This window comes from Athene noctua, chromosome 3 (assembly GCF_965140245.1).
Source record: "Athene noctua chromosome 3, bAthNoc1.hap1.1, whole genome shotgun sequence".
NCBI classification, from domain to species: domain Eukaryota; kingdom Metazoa; phylum Chordata; class Aves; order Strigiformes; family Strigidae; genus Athene; species Athene noctua.
This window is the reverse complement of record NC_134039.1, coordinates 7,707,054-7,727,299: the sequence shown is the minus strand read 5'-3', so window position 1 is coordinate 7,727,299 and position 20,246 is coordinate 7,707,054. Positions and strand designations below refer to the sequence as shown.

Below are 20,246 nucleotides of genomic sequence, written 5' to 3'. Positions count from 1 at the left end.
TGGTTCTGCTTAGAACAGAAGGTTGATGTCTTCCAAAGGTCCCTTCTGAACCAAATTTACACATTTGTGCATCTTCCAAATTTCTCTTGCATCTTTCTGGGATTACATTGATCCTGTGGGTCTCTGTCATGGCTCTGCCCCTTAGCACAAAGGTTCCTGCGCTGCTCAGTGCAGTAGGATAGTTTCACTTGAGCCATGTCTGGACAAGCTTGACACCCTACTGAACAGTTCTCTTGGGGTGTACAAAGGGCTGTTCCTCTCCTACCACCTCCTGTGCTATTGTGTGGTCTGCCTCACAGCAGGCAAGTGTTCGTAGGAATCAAAATCTGCTTTGAGAAGCCCATTTTCATGATAAATAAGCTAATCTCTTCCAGGACTGTAACTAGGACTATGTCTAACACCCCGACTGAAGAAACAGTAGCTCAATGATATGATTCAATTGACAAATGTCTGCTCAGATTGCTATGGCTGTGTGGTTGATTTCTGTGTCCTTCCACCAGTGTGATCTGTCAGGACAAAGGTCATGTCAGGTCCCTGCAGACTGTGAGGGACAGCAACCATAGTGTGTGGTTCTCTGCTGTACCTGTTCACTAAATGCAGAAAGTATGACAGGAAATTTCTTCTATTTTTCCACACCATCATAAGCTCCTTGTGGCTTGCTTTATTTTTTACTCCCTCCAAATTTTCTCATTTTTCTCCCTCCAAAGGCACCATTGGATCCACCATTCCTCCCTAAACCCTTTTCAAAGAGTTTCTGTCTTCTTTGAAACAAAGAGTTTCTGTCTTCTTTCAACTCTCCAGTTTCTCCCTCCATTAGGCTTTGGGTAGAAAGTTTCCATCACATAGGCCAGGGCCCTGATCCTGTCTGTGCCACAGGATGTTACTGATGTTAGGATGTCGTTGTCATTCATACCTGTCCAAGGTATGAATTTTTTAGCTTATGAAATACCTCACAGCACCCAGTTCTAGTTACAGCAAGGAGTGGAGACTGGGACAAATAGCATTGCCAATCAGAAGGTTTTATTACAAAGAGCAGTAAAATATGAGATGTTAATCTGAAGAAAAAAATTCTTTCTAAATAGAGGCAAAAAATATATAAAAGTTGTCTTTCTGTGACTATAATTCTGACTTCCATAAATGATTCAGTTAATCACTGAAAAAGGTGAGGATCAAAGTAATTTCTTCAGAATCTTCCTTCAGGATAAATGGAAAGACCAAAACAAATAAAATCTATAGAAGCAGCAGTAGCAGCAGCAGATTATTCTCCTAATCTTGGGCTTTTGAAGAGGAATCTGTGGCCAAGAACACACATTTCAGGAGTTTACCTTTACGCAAAGCTCCCACTGGAATATATGTCATGAGTTTCCAAAATGATGGATGGTCAGGGTTAACGATTACACAGCATCTCCCTTGTTAGGAAAAGCACTTTATCTGAAGTTTCTGATCCACACTGACCCCAAGATCTTTTGAAATGTGGGCCAGAATGGGTCATTCTGATCTACTGCAATTTGGGATTTGCTTATTCCTCATTCTTCTATGTGCTTTTCATTGCCCCTCCAGAAACAACCAAGTCTCTTATCCTCTTCTTCCTCTACAAATGCTTGCCTGATGCCTTTTGAACCATTACGTCTTCTGGCACATATCTGATTTCAGTTGGAAGGCAGGGAGCAGGGTGTTTTGTATTCTGTAAGGGCATATTCATCTGGAAAGAAGAAAGGAAGATGACATTTGCATAAGAGTGAGAAATCATTCTGACCCCAGTCTATGTGCACTTGTGATTAATACATTATGAACCAGAAAACATTTGATAGATTTTGTGGTAGTCTTCCAGTTGTCAAGGCATGCAGCTGGAGGGGTGCACAGTCAGACCCCAATGTACCGGCCTGGCTGTGTTTGTCGGGACACACTATTGTGACCATGCAAGATGTGGATCAGGTGGCAAAACACACACTCCGGGGTCAGTTCTTTAGCTACTGCTGCTAATTTTCTAGGAAGAAGTTCCTAAAGGTTGTGCCAAGCTTGAGAAAAGCACAGGGGAACCTGAGCCACAGTTTTGAAAACATCAATTCCATGACTGGGTAATGTCTGATGCAATTGTAGTTCCTTGAAGCCAGATCTAGAAAGGTGGTCAGGCATTTAATTTTCTAGCTAGGTGCTTAAACTCCTCTTGGGTTCAGTGGGACTGTCATTCTAATTAAGTATTTAAATTCTACTAAGAAAGAGCTCTTTGACTGCAGCTTACAACAGCAAAATAAAGCAAACATATGAGCTAACTCAGATCAGGCAAGTCAGGAATACTGCTGCTTTTGAGTTATTGATTTTAACCATCATGTTCAAACTGTGGAAAGAAAGTGGAAACAAACTTGCTCTCCACTTGTGTCTCCTGAGAAACAGAGGCAGCGATGAAAAGAGAAGAGAAGCTTGCACAGAGAGAGCAAAGGAAAATCCACTATCCACACCTTGTAAATGCTGAGATCAAAACTTTGATTTCAGAGGTATTGCTCAGGTCTACTGAGGTCACCTACCTGTTTCATAGTAATCATACATATGTACTGGCACTGGTTTTATATCTGAGACAGGCAGGCTTTGCTCCACACGGAAGGAGAAGTTGATTTCCTCCTGAGAGACCTGGAAATGGCAAGACAATAAAATTCATCAGACTCTCTCTTTTCACATTTACTCCCGAGGCCAAGGTTGAACAGATACGTTTCTGGGTCAGACTGGGTGACTAAGTGCCATTCTACAGTTCTCTCCAGACTGGAAACTTGATGTCAAATCAGATAATTCTTTAAAAGCTGTTGTTAAATGTTTTCTTGCTAAAATTATGTGCTCTTTTCTTTTTCTTTCTTCCTCTTTGTACTTCCATTGCCAATTACCCTAACCATTCCCTGGTTACTGTGGCTTTCAGCACATCAGCATTCACCCTGTCATGGAAAGTTGCTGTTAGTTTCTTTCCTTGTCTTTTCCCATCTAAAATCACTTTCAGCATCTGTATGAATCTTCTCCTCATTTTTCTCTCTTTAATCACTTTGAACTCAAGATCTCCATCCTCCTCTGTGGTTCTGTTCCTCATTCTACACTCTTGCAGCCAAATGTTCCAAACTCTCCTCCTTACTCATCTTTCTCAGTTCCTCACATGCCTGGGACTGCCCCTGCTCTCTTCTCCCTTTGCTCTTGTTTTTACCTTGCTGACCTCTTTATGGGAATGGAGCCATGGACAGGGGATCTGAAGAACTTTCTGCATCTCTGGTGCCCTGGTGGGTAAACTTTTCACATCCCAACATCTCAGCTTCTCTGTGAATTCAGAATACTGACTCCAGTCTTCCTTATTGGATCCTTGAAGATCAACTAATAAAAAATACTTTTTGGGAGGTAGGTATCATTGTTATTTCTTTTTGCTCCCTCTATCTTTCCCTTCTTGGTGTTTTAAGAACCCTTGTGTTTTGGTTTTTATCTTCTCTCTCATTCCCTTTATTAATGTCATCATTGTGGGAGGACTATTCATTTCATACAGAAATCTCTCTAAAAGGGAGAGGATCATACTGACTCCCTGTAAAACACTCATAGATCAGATGATGAGTAGCATCACTTAGAGGCGAGGCATATTAGTTAGGCTGGGAACTTTTGCAATATGGAATGCAACTTACCTGTGTTTGTGAAATGTTATTTAATCATACAACATCCTTCATAAAAAGCAATAAATGCATATGTCTTCACTGGAGACTACAACTACTGTGTATATCCATTTGATGCTGGACTGCGTGAAGTCCCTTTACACCTTTAAGACATGTGAATTGCTAATCTTCTATTAATGAGATTTTTCTTTCATCTGGGAACCTGTTTTAAACTTCCAATTTAATAAAACCAAAAAGAAACCTTCCAAACTCACCTTCTGAAGGTAGAAGAGGATATGGTTGTTTTTGATGTCTACACGATCCACAACAGAATTTTCATACTGAAGCTTTAAATAAGGCAAATGATAGCAATGTTAGCATAGGAGTCTTGCCAAGGAGACTTACAAATAACTATTCTATAGAAAAAATGCTTTCAAAGTGGCTGCCATGCTCCTCTGGTGACACCCCGACATCTCGTGGCCAAAATAAGAAATGCAAGTTGAGTATTTTCATGACAAGTGCAAACCAATCCCGATGATAAGAATTTTACTAGTCCGCTTTAGTGCATGTTACTTTTACCATTAACCTAAGAGCGCTCTCATTTCAATGAGAATTTGCAATTACACGACAATTTCTGCAATTCAAGCTGGCTTATTTACTAGTCCATTGTATATTTTAAAGAACAAAAGTTGTAAAAGAACTTTAGAAAAGCATATGAGCAAAATTATTCTGCTATAAAAACACACAAATCCAAAACATTCCAAGCGTTAAAAATCAGCTATTTTTTCCCAAATACATTTAAAGAGCAGTGGGTTGCCAAACGGTGTAACATCTCAATGGAAAATTCTTCCAGAGAAAAGTTATGAATTTCATACAGTTCTAGCCAAAAAAGAAATTCAGGCCTGAATGCTGAATGATTATAAAAGCACCAAGCTATGAGCTGACTCTACGATAATTTTTTTTTTTTTTTTAACTACTTGAAGATTATATCTCAAGGCTTGAAGCTAATGCATCTGCTGCAGAACTTAAATTGCACTGGGAACTGCAATGAGGTGCTTATCAGTGCTCTCCCCAGCACTGTCATCAACATGACCAAATTCCTGGACAGTAAAGAGCAATACCAACTTTCTCTTTGCTTGTTAAACTGTGCTGTAGAGGAAGAAATAACCATGTCAAAGGGATAACATTGCAAAATGCCCGTTTGAGAAATTCAGCTATGGCAGAAATCTTGCATGGATGCTGTTACGTTGTGTGATTAAAGACTCATATATAAAAGCACTAAGGAGCACAGGGAAACCTGAGTGGCCTGAGCAGAGCCACTGGAGCACCCCTCAGGGCTGCCACAGGGCAGTGAGACCTTTGGGGGAGTGAGACCCACCAGGTAAATCAACAGCAGAGTATCCCTGGATCACCTTAGGAACTTCAGTAGAATGCTGCCTGCAGGGGCACAGGCTGAGTATGGGATGCTGGGACTCAAGAAAGAGTTATTACAGGATGTTTGGCGATAAAGTCCAGCTGGGAAATAAGGGATAAAAGAGGCTAGTTGCATGTGAAGAGGTTGTTGGTCAGTGCACTTGCCCGGCCATGCCCTGCACTTGGTCAGCACAGTCTCTCCTTGTCTACTTACTAAAATCCGGTTCCTGACTGTTTTCCTGGGTGAGGGGCTCTCTGTTCTGTGTGCATGTGCATGTATGTCATGCCAGCCACTTGAAGAGGGGACCACAGACCACAGGAACTGTGTGTCTGGGGTGCTAGCACCTTGAGACACCAAACTTCAGGCTTGTTGTGTGTGGTCACTAGTGAATATAAAGCTGGACTAGCCGAAGAGTGAGTTAGGTGGCTTGGCAGATGGATGCTGAAGCAAACGTAAGTCTGGGCCAAATCTTAAAGACACCAGAGGATCTGAGACAGGTACCATAGGGACCAGGAAACCTGGGCCTGTTACCGGAGAGACCATAAGGTCTTGGGAGCAGATACTGGTCAGGCTGTCGGGCTGGGCTGGCTAGTGGAAACTCGTTTGTTTGTGTTTGTGTGCCTATATGTGTCTGCATGAGGCAACTGGGAGACCAGGGGATCCAAGCCCAGCTGGGGCAGAGACTGCATGTCTAAGGCTGGTTACTGGAGGTACCCAGCATGCATATATGTGGGTGCTGGGGGGCTCAGTTCCAGCCACTGCAGTGGGGCTGCAGCCTCAAGGGTGCATATGTCCAGGTGCCAGTGACTGGGTACAACAAGGATCCAGGGGCAGACTGAGTGTCTGAGGTCAGGTACCAGAGGGATCCACATTGTATATTTGCATGTATGTATGTGCATGTGTGTACATATAAATATATATTTTTTAATTTATCCTTTCCACAAATGGGCTTTCAGTCTGATCAGCCAGAAAGGGGAACAGGATAATGCTGTTGGAGCTATCTGTGTTTGTGTAAGTGCTGCCTTTTCTGCTTCTGTTGATCTGCATGGCCAGCTGTGTGCATGTGCATCTAGATCTATATCTGTATCTATAGTGTGCACGTCTGTCTGTTGGGAATACACACTTAGTCTTGGCTGAAGCTGGGGATATGAAGCTGCATCAGTCTCACCTCTGTTGGGCTGCTGGATTTGGCAACTCCTAACAGATTTTTCTACAGTTGATGAACAGCTGGAAGTCTGAGACATAGAGTATATGACAGAAGGCTACACCCGGAGACCGCAGAATTCCCACGGGGCTCTTATTTGTTAATCGGAGACTATTTTTATCAACTTCCTATGTTTTCAGGGTTTACCATTCACTTTGTTCCTTTACCTTTTTCAGTGAAGATCTTACAGGAACAAAACCTGAGAGCATCTTCACGTCAATAATGGCCATGTTGGAGACTTTACGGTTTCCCGTGTAACTAAAATGAGAAAAGTTCTGTTAGTCTGGTCTGCAAATGGAGAAGAGACCATGGAATGACATTTTCAGCTCCCAGTGATCCTGTTTGTCTTCCCGCAGCAGCACAGTAGCAGTTAACTGCCTGTACTTAAACCCTTTCTTGGATGCTTTACCAAACCGTGAATGCAATAAGAGGAAGTTACCTGGCAGAGATGACAAGGTCAAACTGCGGTGGGAAGTTGCTTGTACAGGATACATTGGCTGGTCGTACAGAGAGAGAAAATCCTGCAACTTTTTTTGGCAAATGGACGTTGTATCTCAGGGTGGTCTAAAAGAGATGGGAAGCTTGAGGTGGTCACAGACTTACAGGATTTTGTGGCTTTGGCATGAGGTATGGAGAGGAATGAGGTATGGAGGACCTGCTTAGTTCTAAGAGGGGTGGTGCTGAGTTTCCAGCTTGCTTACCTGCAGATAGACACAGCCAGTGCCGTTCACTTTGATGCTGTAATTCCCTGGAATAGTGGGCAAGGAAGTCTGCTGCAGTAAAAAGCGGTTCTTGTCGTTCACCTGGAAAGTCTTACTGGGGTACTCCATGAAGTTGACTTTGACTGTGTTAAAACTATTTTTAGAAAAGGTGAGATATCCATACTGGGCTAAAGCTTGGAGAGCAACAACAGTGTCCTGAAAAGAACAACATGATACCTAATCAGACACGTACCCAGCTGTAAGATGGTGCATGAGGTTAGCACAGCTCCTGTTTCCCTAACGCTTTGTCACTGTTTATAAATGGAGGGGGACTTGCAAAGAGCTAAGTAGACAACATACAAGTTCTGGGGCATTAGATCTGAATTATACCAGAAAACCTGGAATAATGCTGTGTCAACAGCGATATCTGTCTACTGCCAACTTGAAACTCAGGTAATTCCCATTTCCTGAAACTATGTATGAAGCTGCCTAGGAAAAGCATGATGTGCTCTGACAAGGAGACTTACGTGAGCACCATTTGTCAAATATTATTCAAACAAATATGTAGTCAGGAAGATATATTGTACTCTTGAGATCCAGCTTGCAGCCTGGACTGCTCCCAGAAGCTTTCTTTTTACCACACTCAGTTGTTACCTGGCTGGAGGAGAAACCGCCATATGGGTTCTGTTGTTTGACAAGCCAGCGCACAATGCGAGAAATGTAAGATAAGTCTTCTGGAGTGAGTTTGGCTTTGTTGAGTAAAGCCAGGATCACATAGCTGGTCATTTCAATCTCAGCAGAAGCAGCACGGGAATAGAAGACAGGGAAATGTTCTGCTGGTGGCTTCTTTTCTCTCTGCCAATGTACTGAACCACCTGAAAACGGAAAAGTGGGGTGTAAAAAGCATGGAAAAATTACTTGCTGGTTAATTCACTACAGTATCACATGGGAGATGGATAGGCATACAATTCCCTCTGCTTTTACCCAAAAGTTTTTCCAGCCATCAGTGTCCTGAACTAGTAAGTTTTAGTTCCAGGATGGAAGAGAATACAGAAAGGGATGGAAAGGACATTAATAAAAGAGGGGTGTATAAGTCAAAGAGGAGTTGAAATGAAGAGAGTGCAGCAGAAGGATGCTAAGGCAGTTGCAGACTGGAGCACATGACATTAGTCAAGGGAACTTCTTCAGCATGTAGAAGAGGAGGCTAATGAGGAGACTAGGTACAATCTTCCACTACCTTGGACTGAGACTTCGAGGGGTCTGGAAGAATTATTTCATAATTCTAAGAAAATCAGGCCACAGCTCAATCTTTTGTGAAGCCAAAAGAGACAGACAGAGAAGTCCACAGTGATGAATTCAGTAGCACAGCAGGCATGAAATGGGGAGGGAGAAACACGAATGAGAAAACTGTGTATCAGAATAGCTTCGATCATACCAGAGGCCATTCCATCAGCCGTATTGCCGGTATTATGGCCATACTGCACTTACCATCTCTGGTAGCTGTCTTGTCCAGCTTCTCAAGGAAGAATTGGCATCTTTCCTCTTTGTCAGCTAAGCCATAAGCATAGGCAAAGAGGGCCTGGTTATACAGGTTGTGGACCCCATTGCCCCATGCAGTCTCCAAACAGTTCATGCCACTCTTAACGACAGGATGCTAGTAATACAAAACATGATGGGTTGTCAGCTACTTGGATTTGTGTCTCGGCTTCTCTTTAAATGCTTCCATCTCTGCTTAAGCTGCCAGCACTGACCCTTCATGCTAAAAATATACATGGCTGATGGCATGTTTATAGGCCTACAGTGTACACGCTTTAAAAAAAGCCCTTCCAGTGGTGTTTTCTTCCTTCTGCATTTACTTAAAGGCAGCATGGCCGGACTAACAGAGCACTGGTCCTTTTCCTGACTTACAAGGTGACCTTGAATTTGTCCCTTGATTGGTTTAGGTCTAAAATGTAGATCATTTTTACAGAACTATGTAATCTATTGAGACCTCATGATGAAGCAGGATCTGTCAAATGGATGTTATTACTTGCTTGCTAGCCATAGCTATTATGATAACTCTTCAGCCCTTTAAGACTTACAGACTATCTCTGGGAGCTCTATTTCAGCTCAGGCATTGCCAGAACACTACTAACCATGTCTCGTCTATGCAGCTTCACCCATAGATGTAGCAGCAGGCTTTGGAGCTTCTTATGAAAACATTGGGAACTAAATTTATGTTTCTGATGAACTATTTGATTCTGCACAATTTTTTTATTCTGCTAATCTCAGGTATTCTAATGGTGCCCCATACCACAGTATCTGAGGGACCTACAAAATTCAGCATGCCTAGGACATGTTTGTCAGATTTGGAACAATTCTCATCTTCCCCATTTTACAGAGAACAAAGCCAGCCAAAACCCAGGGTCTCAAGGATATGCAGGAAGTATATTACAGAGAACAGAACTCGGTCCTTATTCCCCTGTACCTAGTATTCCACCCAGCCGCTCACCATTTCCTTCCATTAACAACAACATAGGGAAATAGAAACACAGCTTGGATCTAAATGCACAGAGGGTTTGTAGGACTGAAGATTTGTATAGCTTGGATTTTGGACTGGGCAAGTTCAGAGAAAATTCCAGACTGGACTCTGGATGGAATGGGCAAATTCAGTATGCATTTTGCACCTACATAGACTATGCCTGTTTAACATAACTGGATTCTTCAGGGTTTTTAAAAATTCTATAGGAACTGGATACAAAACTGATTTGTAACACTCATCAAATAGTTATGGCAATGATACAGTTCTGGAAACAGATTTCCTCAGCTGACCCTACTGTCCTACAGTCCGTATTTACCACATTAAAATATGGATGTGAGGACTATGACTTGTGCACTGTTTGACAAAGGTCTGAGACTGGACTAATAGCAGCATCAAATACCTACTGTGGCGGAGTGTCCAGCCTCCAGCAATGCTGCCACAACATAGGCTGTGAGTGAGTATTCACCACCTTCTTCACCCTGAAGAAAAAACAAGCAAAGAACAGGTCAGTACAGATGTCCTAGAAATAAATGGAATATCAATTTATTCATAGTTCAGATACCAGTTAGTTTTGAGATCAGCAGTAATTTCTGTCTTCCTGTGTGCACAGAAACAAGAAAGATCCAAGTTCACTCAGGGTAAAGCCAAAATTATTTTCTCGGCTTTTGCACATATACAATAAAGCACATTACAGCCTGTGACCTAACACATAATGCAGTGGTGGAAAATAAAACCTGGGACTTCTGACTCAGAAAGTTCTACTTGTTTCTACCTCATCATCAATAGCAGACATAAGAATCGTGCACTGCTTGTACATAAGAGACACAAGAGAACAGCACCAGGAAGGATAAGTGTGTGGGGATAAGCTTGTGTCTGGCAGAAATGCTACAAATCAATCCCAGTGGCAGAACTGGAAGTTTGGGACTGTATTTGTTTCAGTTACCTTCAAAGCATTGTTGAAATGTGACCCGACGTTTTCAAAGCAGCCATCTGACTTCTGCTTGCTTGCCAGCCAGATCAAAGTTCGAGACTGGACATTGTCATCAATGTAGATGTAGCGCCTGGCTTGTGCAAATGACTTGTACACAAAGGCAGTGAGCCTGCAGGTGAACCCGAAACAGAAAGCAGGTAAGGTGTGAGAAAGACCAGGAAGGTTTACCAGCAACTGGATGTGCGTAGAAAATGACACAAAATGAACTCCATAATGTCTGAGGCAAAAGAAACAAGCATTTTGTAAGTTTTTAATAAATAAGGCAGTTAAAATCCTGTTATTGAAAACTGACATGAGGTTTCTCCATTACTGTGCTGGAACCATTCTTTCAGAGCAGGGGTAAAGTATAAACACAGCTTGATGATTAATGATAGTAACTTCTAATCTTAATTAACAGGATTATTAAAATAACTAGGTGGGAAGGGATGTCTGGAAGTCTCCAGTCCGACCACCTGCTTCAACTAGGATCAACTTCAATGCTCCTTCAGGTTGCTGAGTCTATTGTCTGATCATGTTGCGAAAATCTCCAGGGATAGGGATATCCACATCCTCTCTAGTCATTTTCCTTAGTTTTGCAGCCTTCTGCTGAAGATTTTTTTCCTTCTACCCATTGGAGTATATTCCTTGTTGCAACTTGAGTAAGGACAAACCCTTGTCCTTACTCTGTGCACCCCTGGCAAGAGTCTGACTCTGTCTTTTCTACAGTCTGCATCTAGTAGCGGGAAGCTTTACCCAGGTTCCCCACTAGCCTTCTCTTCTACAGGCTGAACAAACGCAGTTCCTTCAGCCTCCCCTTGAACATTACGTACTCCAGCTCCCAATCATCTTATCATCCTTGAGTTGCACTCCCTCCAGTTTATTAAACTCTCCTTTACTTGGGGATACAAATTATTTGAGCTATGTCCCTTTAGTCTATTAAAAATAAGAATAATTTAATATACTTTAATCATATTTCAAAGCCTAAAGATCCTGCATTAGGGAAATAGAAAGTGTTATCACTTACCATACGCTCCCTTCCTTATCTCGTCTCCCAAAGGAGCTGTAGGATCCATCCCAGTGTTTGTATGATAGCTGTTTTTGGTACCCTGAAAACACAATAAAGATGCGTTTTCTACTTGCAGAAAAGGACTGGTTCTGCTGTTCATTCAACTGAAGCAATAAGACTTTGGATTTAATATTGCGTAATGTATGTCTGGTGAATGTCAGCTAATATGAATTCTAGCTGCTTTTGCTCCTGGAAGTACAACATTCTTCTTTGGGGTGCTGGCATTGCCTGCTCCTATGCAATAAACGTGGTGCCAGAATTCAGAGATCAGTGTTCACCATGTAGAGCTTTAGAGTTCATCGCACACAATCACAATATTAGATGGAAAACTCTGAAAGCCTCTCACCTGTGGATAAATATCCAGTACCCTTGACTCTAATCTCTTCAGTCAGCTGCCCAGTCTTATTCAGATAATCCAGGACATAGATGTTGGGTGTGAACAAGGCCATGTTCTGCTCTCCACAGCCATAAGGCATATGGAGGAGGTTCTCCATGTTCCTCAGGGCTGTACCCAATATATCTCCTGAAGAATGAAAGATATAAGAGGTCAGATCAGTTCAAATATGTTTTTATTACACAGCATTATACATTATTTTGTATTACCTTATTATGAACCCAAGGGCAATGACCAATATAGAGTAGTCATAGTGACCAAAGACACAGCTTAGAAGAAGGACTGAAATGCCCTCATTTTTTATTTTTTATTTTGATGCTGGACTCCTGGGAGAAACTGAGAATTTGAGAAAAAACTAAGCACCAATACTGGCTAGCACGGGTTCTACGAAAGAGCTATGAAGTGTTAGACTTCTCTGCCCTTTACAACCTGCTTCCCACCTTGTTGAGTACATGTGAGAATGATGTGTGGGGTGTGATGGTGAAGGGCTACAGATGCTGTGTTGCACAGTATCAGCACACCTCACACTGACGCAGGAATGCCAAACAACTGTTTAGAAAGCAATCTGAGTTCAGGACCTCAAAAAATTTTGTCTGAACAGAATTTTCAATCTCGATAATGACTTTAAGATTAGTAGAGTTGCTTGGGATCTGAAAGTCTTAGTCTGTGGGAAACTGTTGACTGACAAATGTTTTTCATTATGCAAAAGCATGAATTTGAAATTACGCAGTCAGCAAAGTTTGGAAGTCTTTTTTTCAAGAAATCAAATTTTTTTTCAAAGAAGTCTGCCTTATCTTACTTTTCAGCTGAATCAACTGTTCTACTATACAGAACAGTCAGTATAATCTGAAATGCAATATAAATTGAAATAATTTGACTATTTTGTCCTTTTTTGATAGGAGAGAATTCCGAGCAACTTTTGTCTTTCACTGCCATTTTGCAAAGTAGGAATCATTTCCTCTAAAATCAAGATTAAGTATTTCCTCAACTATGCGTTAGTTTTGCACATGTATACATGATGGCACTTGGTGCAGCACAAGAGAGATGCCACAGTTTTGGTTTTAGTCTACGTACTGAACTTACCAATGACAGAAAAATAAGCTCTGGCTGATCCTTGCACTAGATTTCTTGGCAGGCTGAGAGACACGGGTTCAGAAATCGTTATTCCTGAAAGAAAATAGCACAACAAAAATTGTTAAAGTCATCTTTTTTTTTTCCAGAATTTTCAATTTGTAAGCATTACTACAGTGACTATTATGATCTGCAGCCCAGGTAAAGAAAATGCTGCAGAGGCTTGACCAATGAGTCAAAGATATCTCTGAAAATCCTAAATAGTAGCCCAGCACCTTGACCCTGTGACCCGCTTTCCTCCCCCGGAAGGATCTCTGGTTTTGTAGGACAAAACCTACAAGACAGTGAAGCAGTTCCTGGACTGACTCGCTCCCTGGAAGGAAGGAAGGAAGGAAGGAAGGTAGTTGCCTTACCTTTCGTACAGATGAGGGAGCTCTGAGTCAATTCCTTTTTAATACCTTCAGGCTGTTTGATTGCAGGGAAGTTGTCGGGAAGAGGAAGAAAAGTGTATAACATCACCATGAAACCGTGACAATTTAACAGTGTAAAGCAGTGTGTGGATGTGGCTATCCAGACAAATGAACCCCTTGTACCCAGTCCTACCCTATCTCCACTAGAATATCTCTTGGTCCATGGCTCCCCCTCTCTTTTACCCAACAACCTGTCCAGAGCACCTTCCTTCTTAGAAAGCAGTTATAAAACAGACATTTCCACCCTCTGAGAGGGACTCTGACCAACTAATCTGATGTGGCTGCTACTTTATGATGCTCAGGATAACTCCTTTTTCATTTATATCTGCCCTCCACCCCCCTCCCCAGTATTAGAGTCAGAGGCTAAAGGCACTTATAGGTAAGACATGGAATCTTCTCCCTTCTGGATACATCTTTACACATATCTGTGGGGTATCAGGGTGGGTATGCTTGTGGTCTGAAGGAGACAGTGGCAGGAGGACAGTGGATGCCCCCGATCATTGTGATTTACGCTCTCATTTTCACCTGGAGAAGCCTACTGAGCACAGATCCATCTGTCATCTGCCTTGCCTTCTCACACTAGCTAACTGCTTCTAACCCACACCTATAGGAATTGCAGTTTCCACAAAGCAGAAAGCACACCGTACCTCAACAAGTAAGGTTTGAATCAGGGTGTCCCTGCGAATTGTCTTCGCTTCTGGGTATGTGCCTTTTCCAGTACCTTCAGTACCCAGTTTGGCCTCAGCAGTAACAGTGAATTTCACCTCACCTGGAAAGCCATGCACCAGCCCAAGAAAAAAAAGTTTATCTGCAATGTCTACAGTTACACCTGCTTTTCACTGCCTCTTTTAGGCTGATGGACTGCTGAGAAATGTATTCTCTCTGAAGGCAGCTCAATAGAAACAAATTTCATGAAGGTTCCACATCTGTCCACTAGTGGCAAGAAGTGGTTGCCTGGGGCCCTAGCAGGAGGAATGAAATAGGGGTGAACATCGCCAAAAAAATGACAGTACTCATTATCAGTTTCCACCTCCTCTTAGCCTTGTGCTGAAGCTGAGTTTTCTCTGGCCTAGAGCAATGCTGCAATAGTTACAGCTCTGCTGGTTTTTTTCCTTCAGACAGAATTTGTTAGCTGAGGGACAATACTGAGGAGCAACCCCGAAGCAAGCAGCTTTGCAGGCATTGCTCACTTCACCCCTGCAATCATTGCAAACCAGAAACCCAAAGGAGTTTTTTTACTTGGAACAAAGTCCACTATTATCAGTTACCAGTGAGAGACAACAGCTTTTTCTCTTTTTTTCAGCTCTGCAGTATTATTTCGATGCATATCCAGTTTTTGTCTTACTATAACTCGCATCTTTTTCAGTGAGTTTGAAGGAGACCAGTCATACCAACTATAGGGTTTTAGAAAGAAGCTTTTTTTAAAAGGTCCATCTGTGGTTCATTTTGAGAAGAATCTTTACGAATTAAAAGTTTTTTGTACTTTGACTTTTGGGGCATTTAAACATGCAAGCTGTTGTAACTGTTTTTTTAAAAAGCCAGTGTTGACTTGAAGGCAGTGTGAATTAACACAGCTGTAAAACTGGGGAGGAGCGATGTCCTCTTTGCCTGTTGAGAATCCAGTCCAAAAATTATTAGTAAATTTTATACTTATTGAATACAATTGGTGAGGTGCAAAACTGTCAGCTGAAGGATTATAGGCACATGAAATCCTGCCAATAATTCATACTTAAGGTGACAAGTTCTCCATAAAATGGACAGAAAATGGACTATCAAAAATCAGAAGTGATAAAACACCAGAAAAATTCACTGCTCATTCAGTGCACCTAAGGGAACTTTAGCAGAGGTCCAATAATAAATTTGTGGAGCAATTAATGAAGCTGTCCAGAAATGCCTGCCTGCGGATTATTGATGCCTCATTAAAGGGTGGGAGTGACAGAGGTAGAAAGATCAAACAGGGATATATCAAGACAATGAAAAGACAAACTTACCGAGTTTTTTGGGGCTAACAGCCCAAATATAGGTTTTTCTTTCATTGGCACACAGCCGTGCTGTGTTGCCCTCTGGTGAAAGGATTTCTGCCTTGTAGTCACTCGACTTTGCCAGTATGACACTGATCTGAGACAAAGAATGAAGGAGCAAGATTACAAATGAAGTAGGATGCCCCTAAATTTAGGTTGCAGAGCAAGGGAAACTTGCTGGAGAAGCTATTTGTCATGTGAATCTGTGGGACTGTACCAAGACAGAAGGATAGGGAATTTCTTTGAAGAAGTGGCAAACTTGTCTCTTTTCTTCCCACTGTTAGTGTCTGTTTTTGACAAAAGTATTCCAACGTGTCTGTGCTTATTAGTCAAGTCTTCCTATGAGTTACTGCTACATACAACATACTCAGTGTGTATTGTGTTTTGCACAGTACAGTACCCATACTCCCTGCTCTAATTCCTCCTTCAGCAGCAAATAAAAGAACTAAATTATGTAGGCAGAAGAAGCAAGCTCTTATCTTCCATGGACCAGCCACAGTGTTCATCAGCCACATTTTCCTAATGTTACGACATGGGAAAGGGTCCAGGGAGAGAGGGTGAGACAGTAATGTGTCAGGCTAAAGCATAAGTTAAAGACTTCTGCATTTCTGGTGCATTATGCAGGAGAATGCTGGGAGCTCTGGGATACAGACAAAACATATAGGAAGTAGAAGGGAACTTGATATACCTGGATGCATTTCTTGAGGTAGTTGAAGACGTTGGCTATTAAATTAAATTTCTCCCCTTGGATGACAGAGTATGGCAAGGTGAGATCCACAAAGAATGGTTGGAAAGCTGTCAGTGAAACAGGTGAAGAGATGCCAAAACCAGCATCATCCTGCACACAGAAAGCACTAGCTTTCCATTCTGTGATGGTGTCAGGAATGGTGTAAAAGACATTAACTTCTCCCCTGGAGCTGAGGAAAGTAAGAAAAACAGAATGAGAAATTATTTTTGGCATTTTCAATCCAAATTATAGAAGGGCTGCCTGCTTGAGTTAGTGCTTCTGTTTTATTCTCACTTTCTGCAAGATACCTCTCCATGTTTAAAAAAATATTATAAAACTCGAAGTAAAGATGAAGGTGCTGGTGAACTACATGTTAAAAAGCACTTGGAAGAATACTCAGCTTTTAAAATTTATAAATACCATTTGTTTAAATACCATAATGCCCAAACATACAGCTTAGGATAAATACATTTGGATTAATGTTCTAGTGCAGCCGAAGATGAAGATATTCTCATTGCAGATGCTATGTTAGCCTGGAAAAAAAGCCCAAAACAACCTGAGTTTTCTGCTGCTGAATTAAAAATTTGCTGAATAATAGCAATTTTCACACCTGCTCACTCCAGAACAAATGCTTTTATTTAACTCTTAGCACTTATTCTTTCTACCCATCAGAAGGATGGGGGGCAGAGCACAGAATAGATGTCATTCACAGTTCAGGTAGGCTTGACACTGTGTACAAGATTGGGAGCTCAACGGTCATTCAGCAAGATGGGAAAAGGCGACCCACATCTACAAAGCAGACATATGTTCCATGGCTTCTTCTCAGAATTCATTTCAGCAACATGTATCAATTCAAAAATCCACATGGGGGATAAGAAGTGAAGATAGAAATACTTACTCAGTATGAACCAGATCCCAAATCCAGGTCTCAGGGAAGAACTTCCGAACAGTGTTAACAACACTGTTACTCCCACCAATAATCCTTGATTCATCTAGAAGATTGTGTATGGTGAAAATATAATATTAGACACATCAGGCCAGAAGAATCTGAAGACATGCTCAACATCACAAATGAACACTAAAATATTCTGTTTCATCATTTTCCCATTCTTTTTCCCATTAAAAAAAAAAAGAGAGAAAATTTTAACAGATACAGAGTATGGGAAGAAACAATTTCTTGTCTATTCGCTTTTCCCATGGGAAAATACTAGAAATTTTAGCTATTTCACAGGACATTTAACTTCATTTCATATTCAAAGGTCTCATCATCCAGTTAGAAAGACATATTTCTTATCCTCTACCTCTCTTTAATGTGCAAATGGGCAGCAGTAGCCAATATTGTCACCAAAGCTTATAACGCTTCACAAACCTCCCTGAGAACTCAACCATTTTTATCCCGTTCAGTAGTTAAAATTAGAGCTGTATATCCAGTCCGTTGGAAAACTACTTTTGTTCTTACAATCAAACTACAGGTCTGATATTAGGAATCAATATTCTTTTTCTAATTTTGCCATGAACTCTCTTGTGATGTCTAACAACTCATTTAGCATGAAGGTACCTCAGATCTCCTAGACATTACATGGAAATAACAGTACTTCCTTATTTTGCTGGACTTAAAATCTTAGAATCACAGAATCATTTAAAAATCTACTTTGGGAGGAACTTCTGGACTTCTCTATTCCAATTTCCTTGAAGTAGAACTAACTTCAAAGTCAGATCATGTTACTCAAGGGCCTTCTCCAGCTAAGTTTTGAAAACCTGCAATGATGGAGATTCCAAAACCCATGGAGAACCTCTACTAGTGTACCACTACTCTCATGGGGAAGAACTTTTTCCTACTATTGAATAGCAATTTCCCTTTTGACAATGTATGACTGCTACTTTTGCCCTGTTGCTGAGCAATCTGACTTGGAGAAGGATTGAAGTCTCTGGAGACTGTGTGCTAAGTATTCTAAGTGTGAATTCTTGACATTGGGAATTGCTATTATTTTTCTGCATTGGCATTTCCTTTTAAATATTTAATGGAACTTTGATTTGATGAAAGGTTTTGACGTGCAAAACCCTGAAAAACTGGTAGCAGTTTATGAAAGAAATATCATCCTGGTATTTCCTGTCTTTTCTGTAGGCATCCTGTACCTAAATGAGAGAGGATTGACGCTGCTGCAAGGACAGTCAGAAAGAGATTTATAGAGGCAAACTGGGACACATAGACCTATTCCCAAAAAAAACCTCGACATGCTGGTTGTTATTCTATACAGGCAACAGTTTTGAAGATCAGGTAGATGGGGACCCCAGATAGAGTATGAACCTTCTTTTACCTGCTCCATAAGCACTGACATGTGTGACACCATGGTCAAAATAGACGGGGTAATCTTCTGGATCTGATTTTTCTTCATTGCACAGAACTGGCTTCCGTAACACAGAGTTGGTGAAAACCTTCAGGCCCATATCCTGAATGTGAAAGAAGCAATCATGTCACTCGGGGCATGCACTAGCTACCAGTGCATGTCACTTCTCCCACCTGGGTTATCATACCTCATCTCCCTCCTCCCTCATATCCCATCCTTTCAATCCTGAATGTCACAACTCTTCCTCTACAACCTCTGTGCCTTTCTTATGGAGCAGAGACACCTGGTGTTCTGGGAAGAGCAGTAATGATGGGGCTTATGTTAGGTCTTAGGCCATGAGGCAGGTGGGGAGTGGAGGCAAGTGTATCAGCAACCAAGTGGCCTGCATCACCGACTCAGATCTTTACTAGGAATGCCCAAGGTCATGAGCCAAGGCCATGGTCCTGTTTAGGAAATGTCTGCTGAAGCATGGGTAGAATCCCAGTGACAATATCTCCTAATGCGTTTCAGTCTTCCTGAGTAAGAGTTGGGGATAAGATGGCAGAAACTGGGTGACTGGAGACTTTAGGCAATTCCAGGCATTACCTGCCTTCTCTTTGCAGTAAGAACCACCACCTGAGAAAGCTGGATGCTAATGTGTATGAATTCTTCTGGAATACCTCCCACTTAAAGAACCGCATAGTGCACATACCCTGAAAATGTTGTAGACATCACCATCACGACTGACATTCACAGGTTCATAGTACAAGCCATCAAAAAAGGTCGTTTTGACTGGGGTACATGCCTCTGGCTTGTCATCTTCCAGGTTGAGGCCATTGTAGTAATAGCCATATAAATCACTCACACGAAGTTGGTAGTACACCTGGGAGGTGAGAACAACTAGTGTAAACACAAGAAAGGTCCCAGGCAGGTGCAAAATCACATATATTCAAAGCTTATGGTGGCCACTGAGCAGTCCTGTAGACCACGGTTTGTTTGCCTAGTGATGAATAAGCAATTTGGCTGGTTGATGATACACAAGAAGGACTGGACTCTACAATCCTTTTTCTGATCTGCAATGGCTTTATGGGGTGAACTTGAGCAAAAAGCACAGAGATATACTCCTGAATTATGAAAAGAGCAGACTGGAGTTTGACAAGATACTAGCTGACATCTACAACTTTTGTTCTGGGCCCAAGGCCTATTTGAGTCATAAAATGCAATTTTGACATAATCACTCCCCATGGAGGAACTATGCTTTCAAGGATTTACGTTAGGCATATTCTTGGGATATGTCTTACACTTTTATGCTTTCCAAAGTCAACTGCCATAGACCTTTCTTTAATCACTGAGATATCTGTTTCCAAGGAAAAATTAAAATTACAGTCAGCGGCAGAGAGATCACAGATGGGATCTGGAATGTGATTCTGGATGCCTCTAGGTCAAAAGAACACAGGACTGGGGATGTGGCTTACTCTCTCAGCAGATAACTCTCGCCCAGAGTGAAGAAGGAGGACACTCTGATCTACAGCTCGCAGGGCACAGTAGGAGTTGGGAGCAGCTTCAAGGTGGAGACTGACTTTAGAGCCTGGGAGCCCCTGCTTCTCAGAGAACTCGAGCTGGAGCTGGAAATGAATAAATTCAAGACAACCACACAGAAATTAGGAGAATCAGCTTGGTACCTAGTTCTAAATCTCACCTTTCACCAGCACTCACTCTATTCTCTGTGGGGCAAAGTTCCTGCTG

At 41.7% G+C, this 20,246-nt stretch overlaps 1 protein-coding gene across 1 annotated transcript in view; it reads right to left on the bottom strand.

Moving 5' to 3' along the window:
• Positions 1-1,057: 1,057 nt before the first annotated feature.
• The window catches only part of LOC141958878 (ovostatin-like), a 32,166-nt gene continuing 12,977 nt past the window's right edge, over positions 1,058-20,246 (bottom strand). Inside the window, exons 16-36 of the mRNA XM_074901868.1 lie at positions 19,976-20,125; positions 19,213-19,383; positions 18,492-18,624; positions 17,072-17,165; positions 16,135-16,363; positions 15,417-15,543; positions 14,073-14,194; positions 13,369-13,420; positions 12,968-13,051; positions 11,837-12,013; positions 11,449-11,530; positions 10,398-10,554; positions 9,859-9,933; positions 8,422-8,587; positions 7,588-7,808; positions 6,934-7,149; positions 6,672-6,796; positions 6,400-6,490; positions 3,890-3,961; positions 2,526-2,628; positions 1,058-1,702 (exon numbers count right to left, since the gene is read on the bottom strand). Coding sequence (XP_074757969.1) covers positions 1,650-1,702; positions 2,526-2,628; positions 3,890-3,961; positions 6,400-6,490; positions 6,672-6,796; positions 6,934-7,149; positions 7,588-7,808; positions 8,422-8,587; positions 9,859-9,933; positions 10,398-10,554; positions 11,449-11,530; positions 11,837-12,013; positions 12,968-13,051; positions 13,369-13,420; positions 14,073-14,194; positions 15,417-15,543; positions 16,135-16,363; positions 17,072-17,165; positions 18,492-18,624; positions 19,213-19,383; positions 19,976-20,125 — 2,700 coding nt within the window. The 3' untranslated portion in view covers positions 1,058-1,649. The remainder of the gene's footprint in view (positions 1,703-2,525; positions 2,629-3,889; positions 3,962-6,399; positions 6,491-6,671; positions 6,797-6,933; positions 7,150-7,587; positions 7,809-8,421; positions 8,588-9,858; positions 9,934-10,397; positions 10,555-11,448; positions 11,531-11,836; positions 12,014-12,967; positions 13,052-13,368; positions 13,421-14,072; positions 14,195-15,416; positions 15,544-16,134; positions 16,364-17,071; positions 17,166-18,491; positions 18,625-19,212; positions 19,384-19,975; positions 20,126-20,246) is intronic.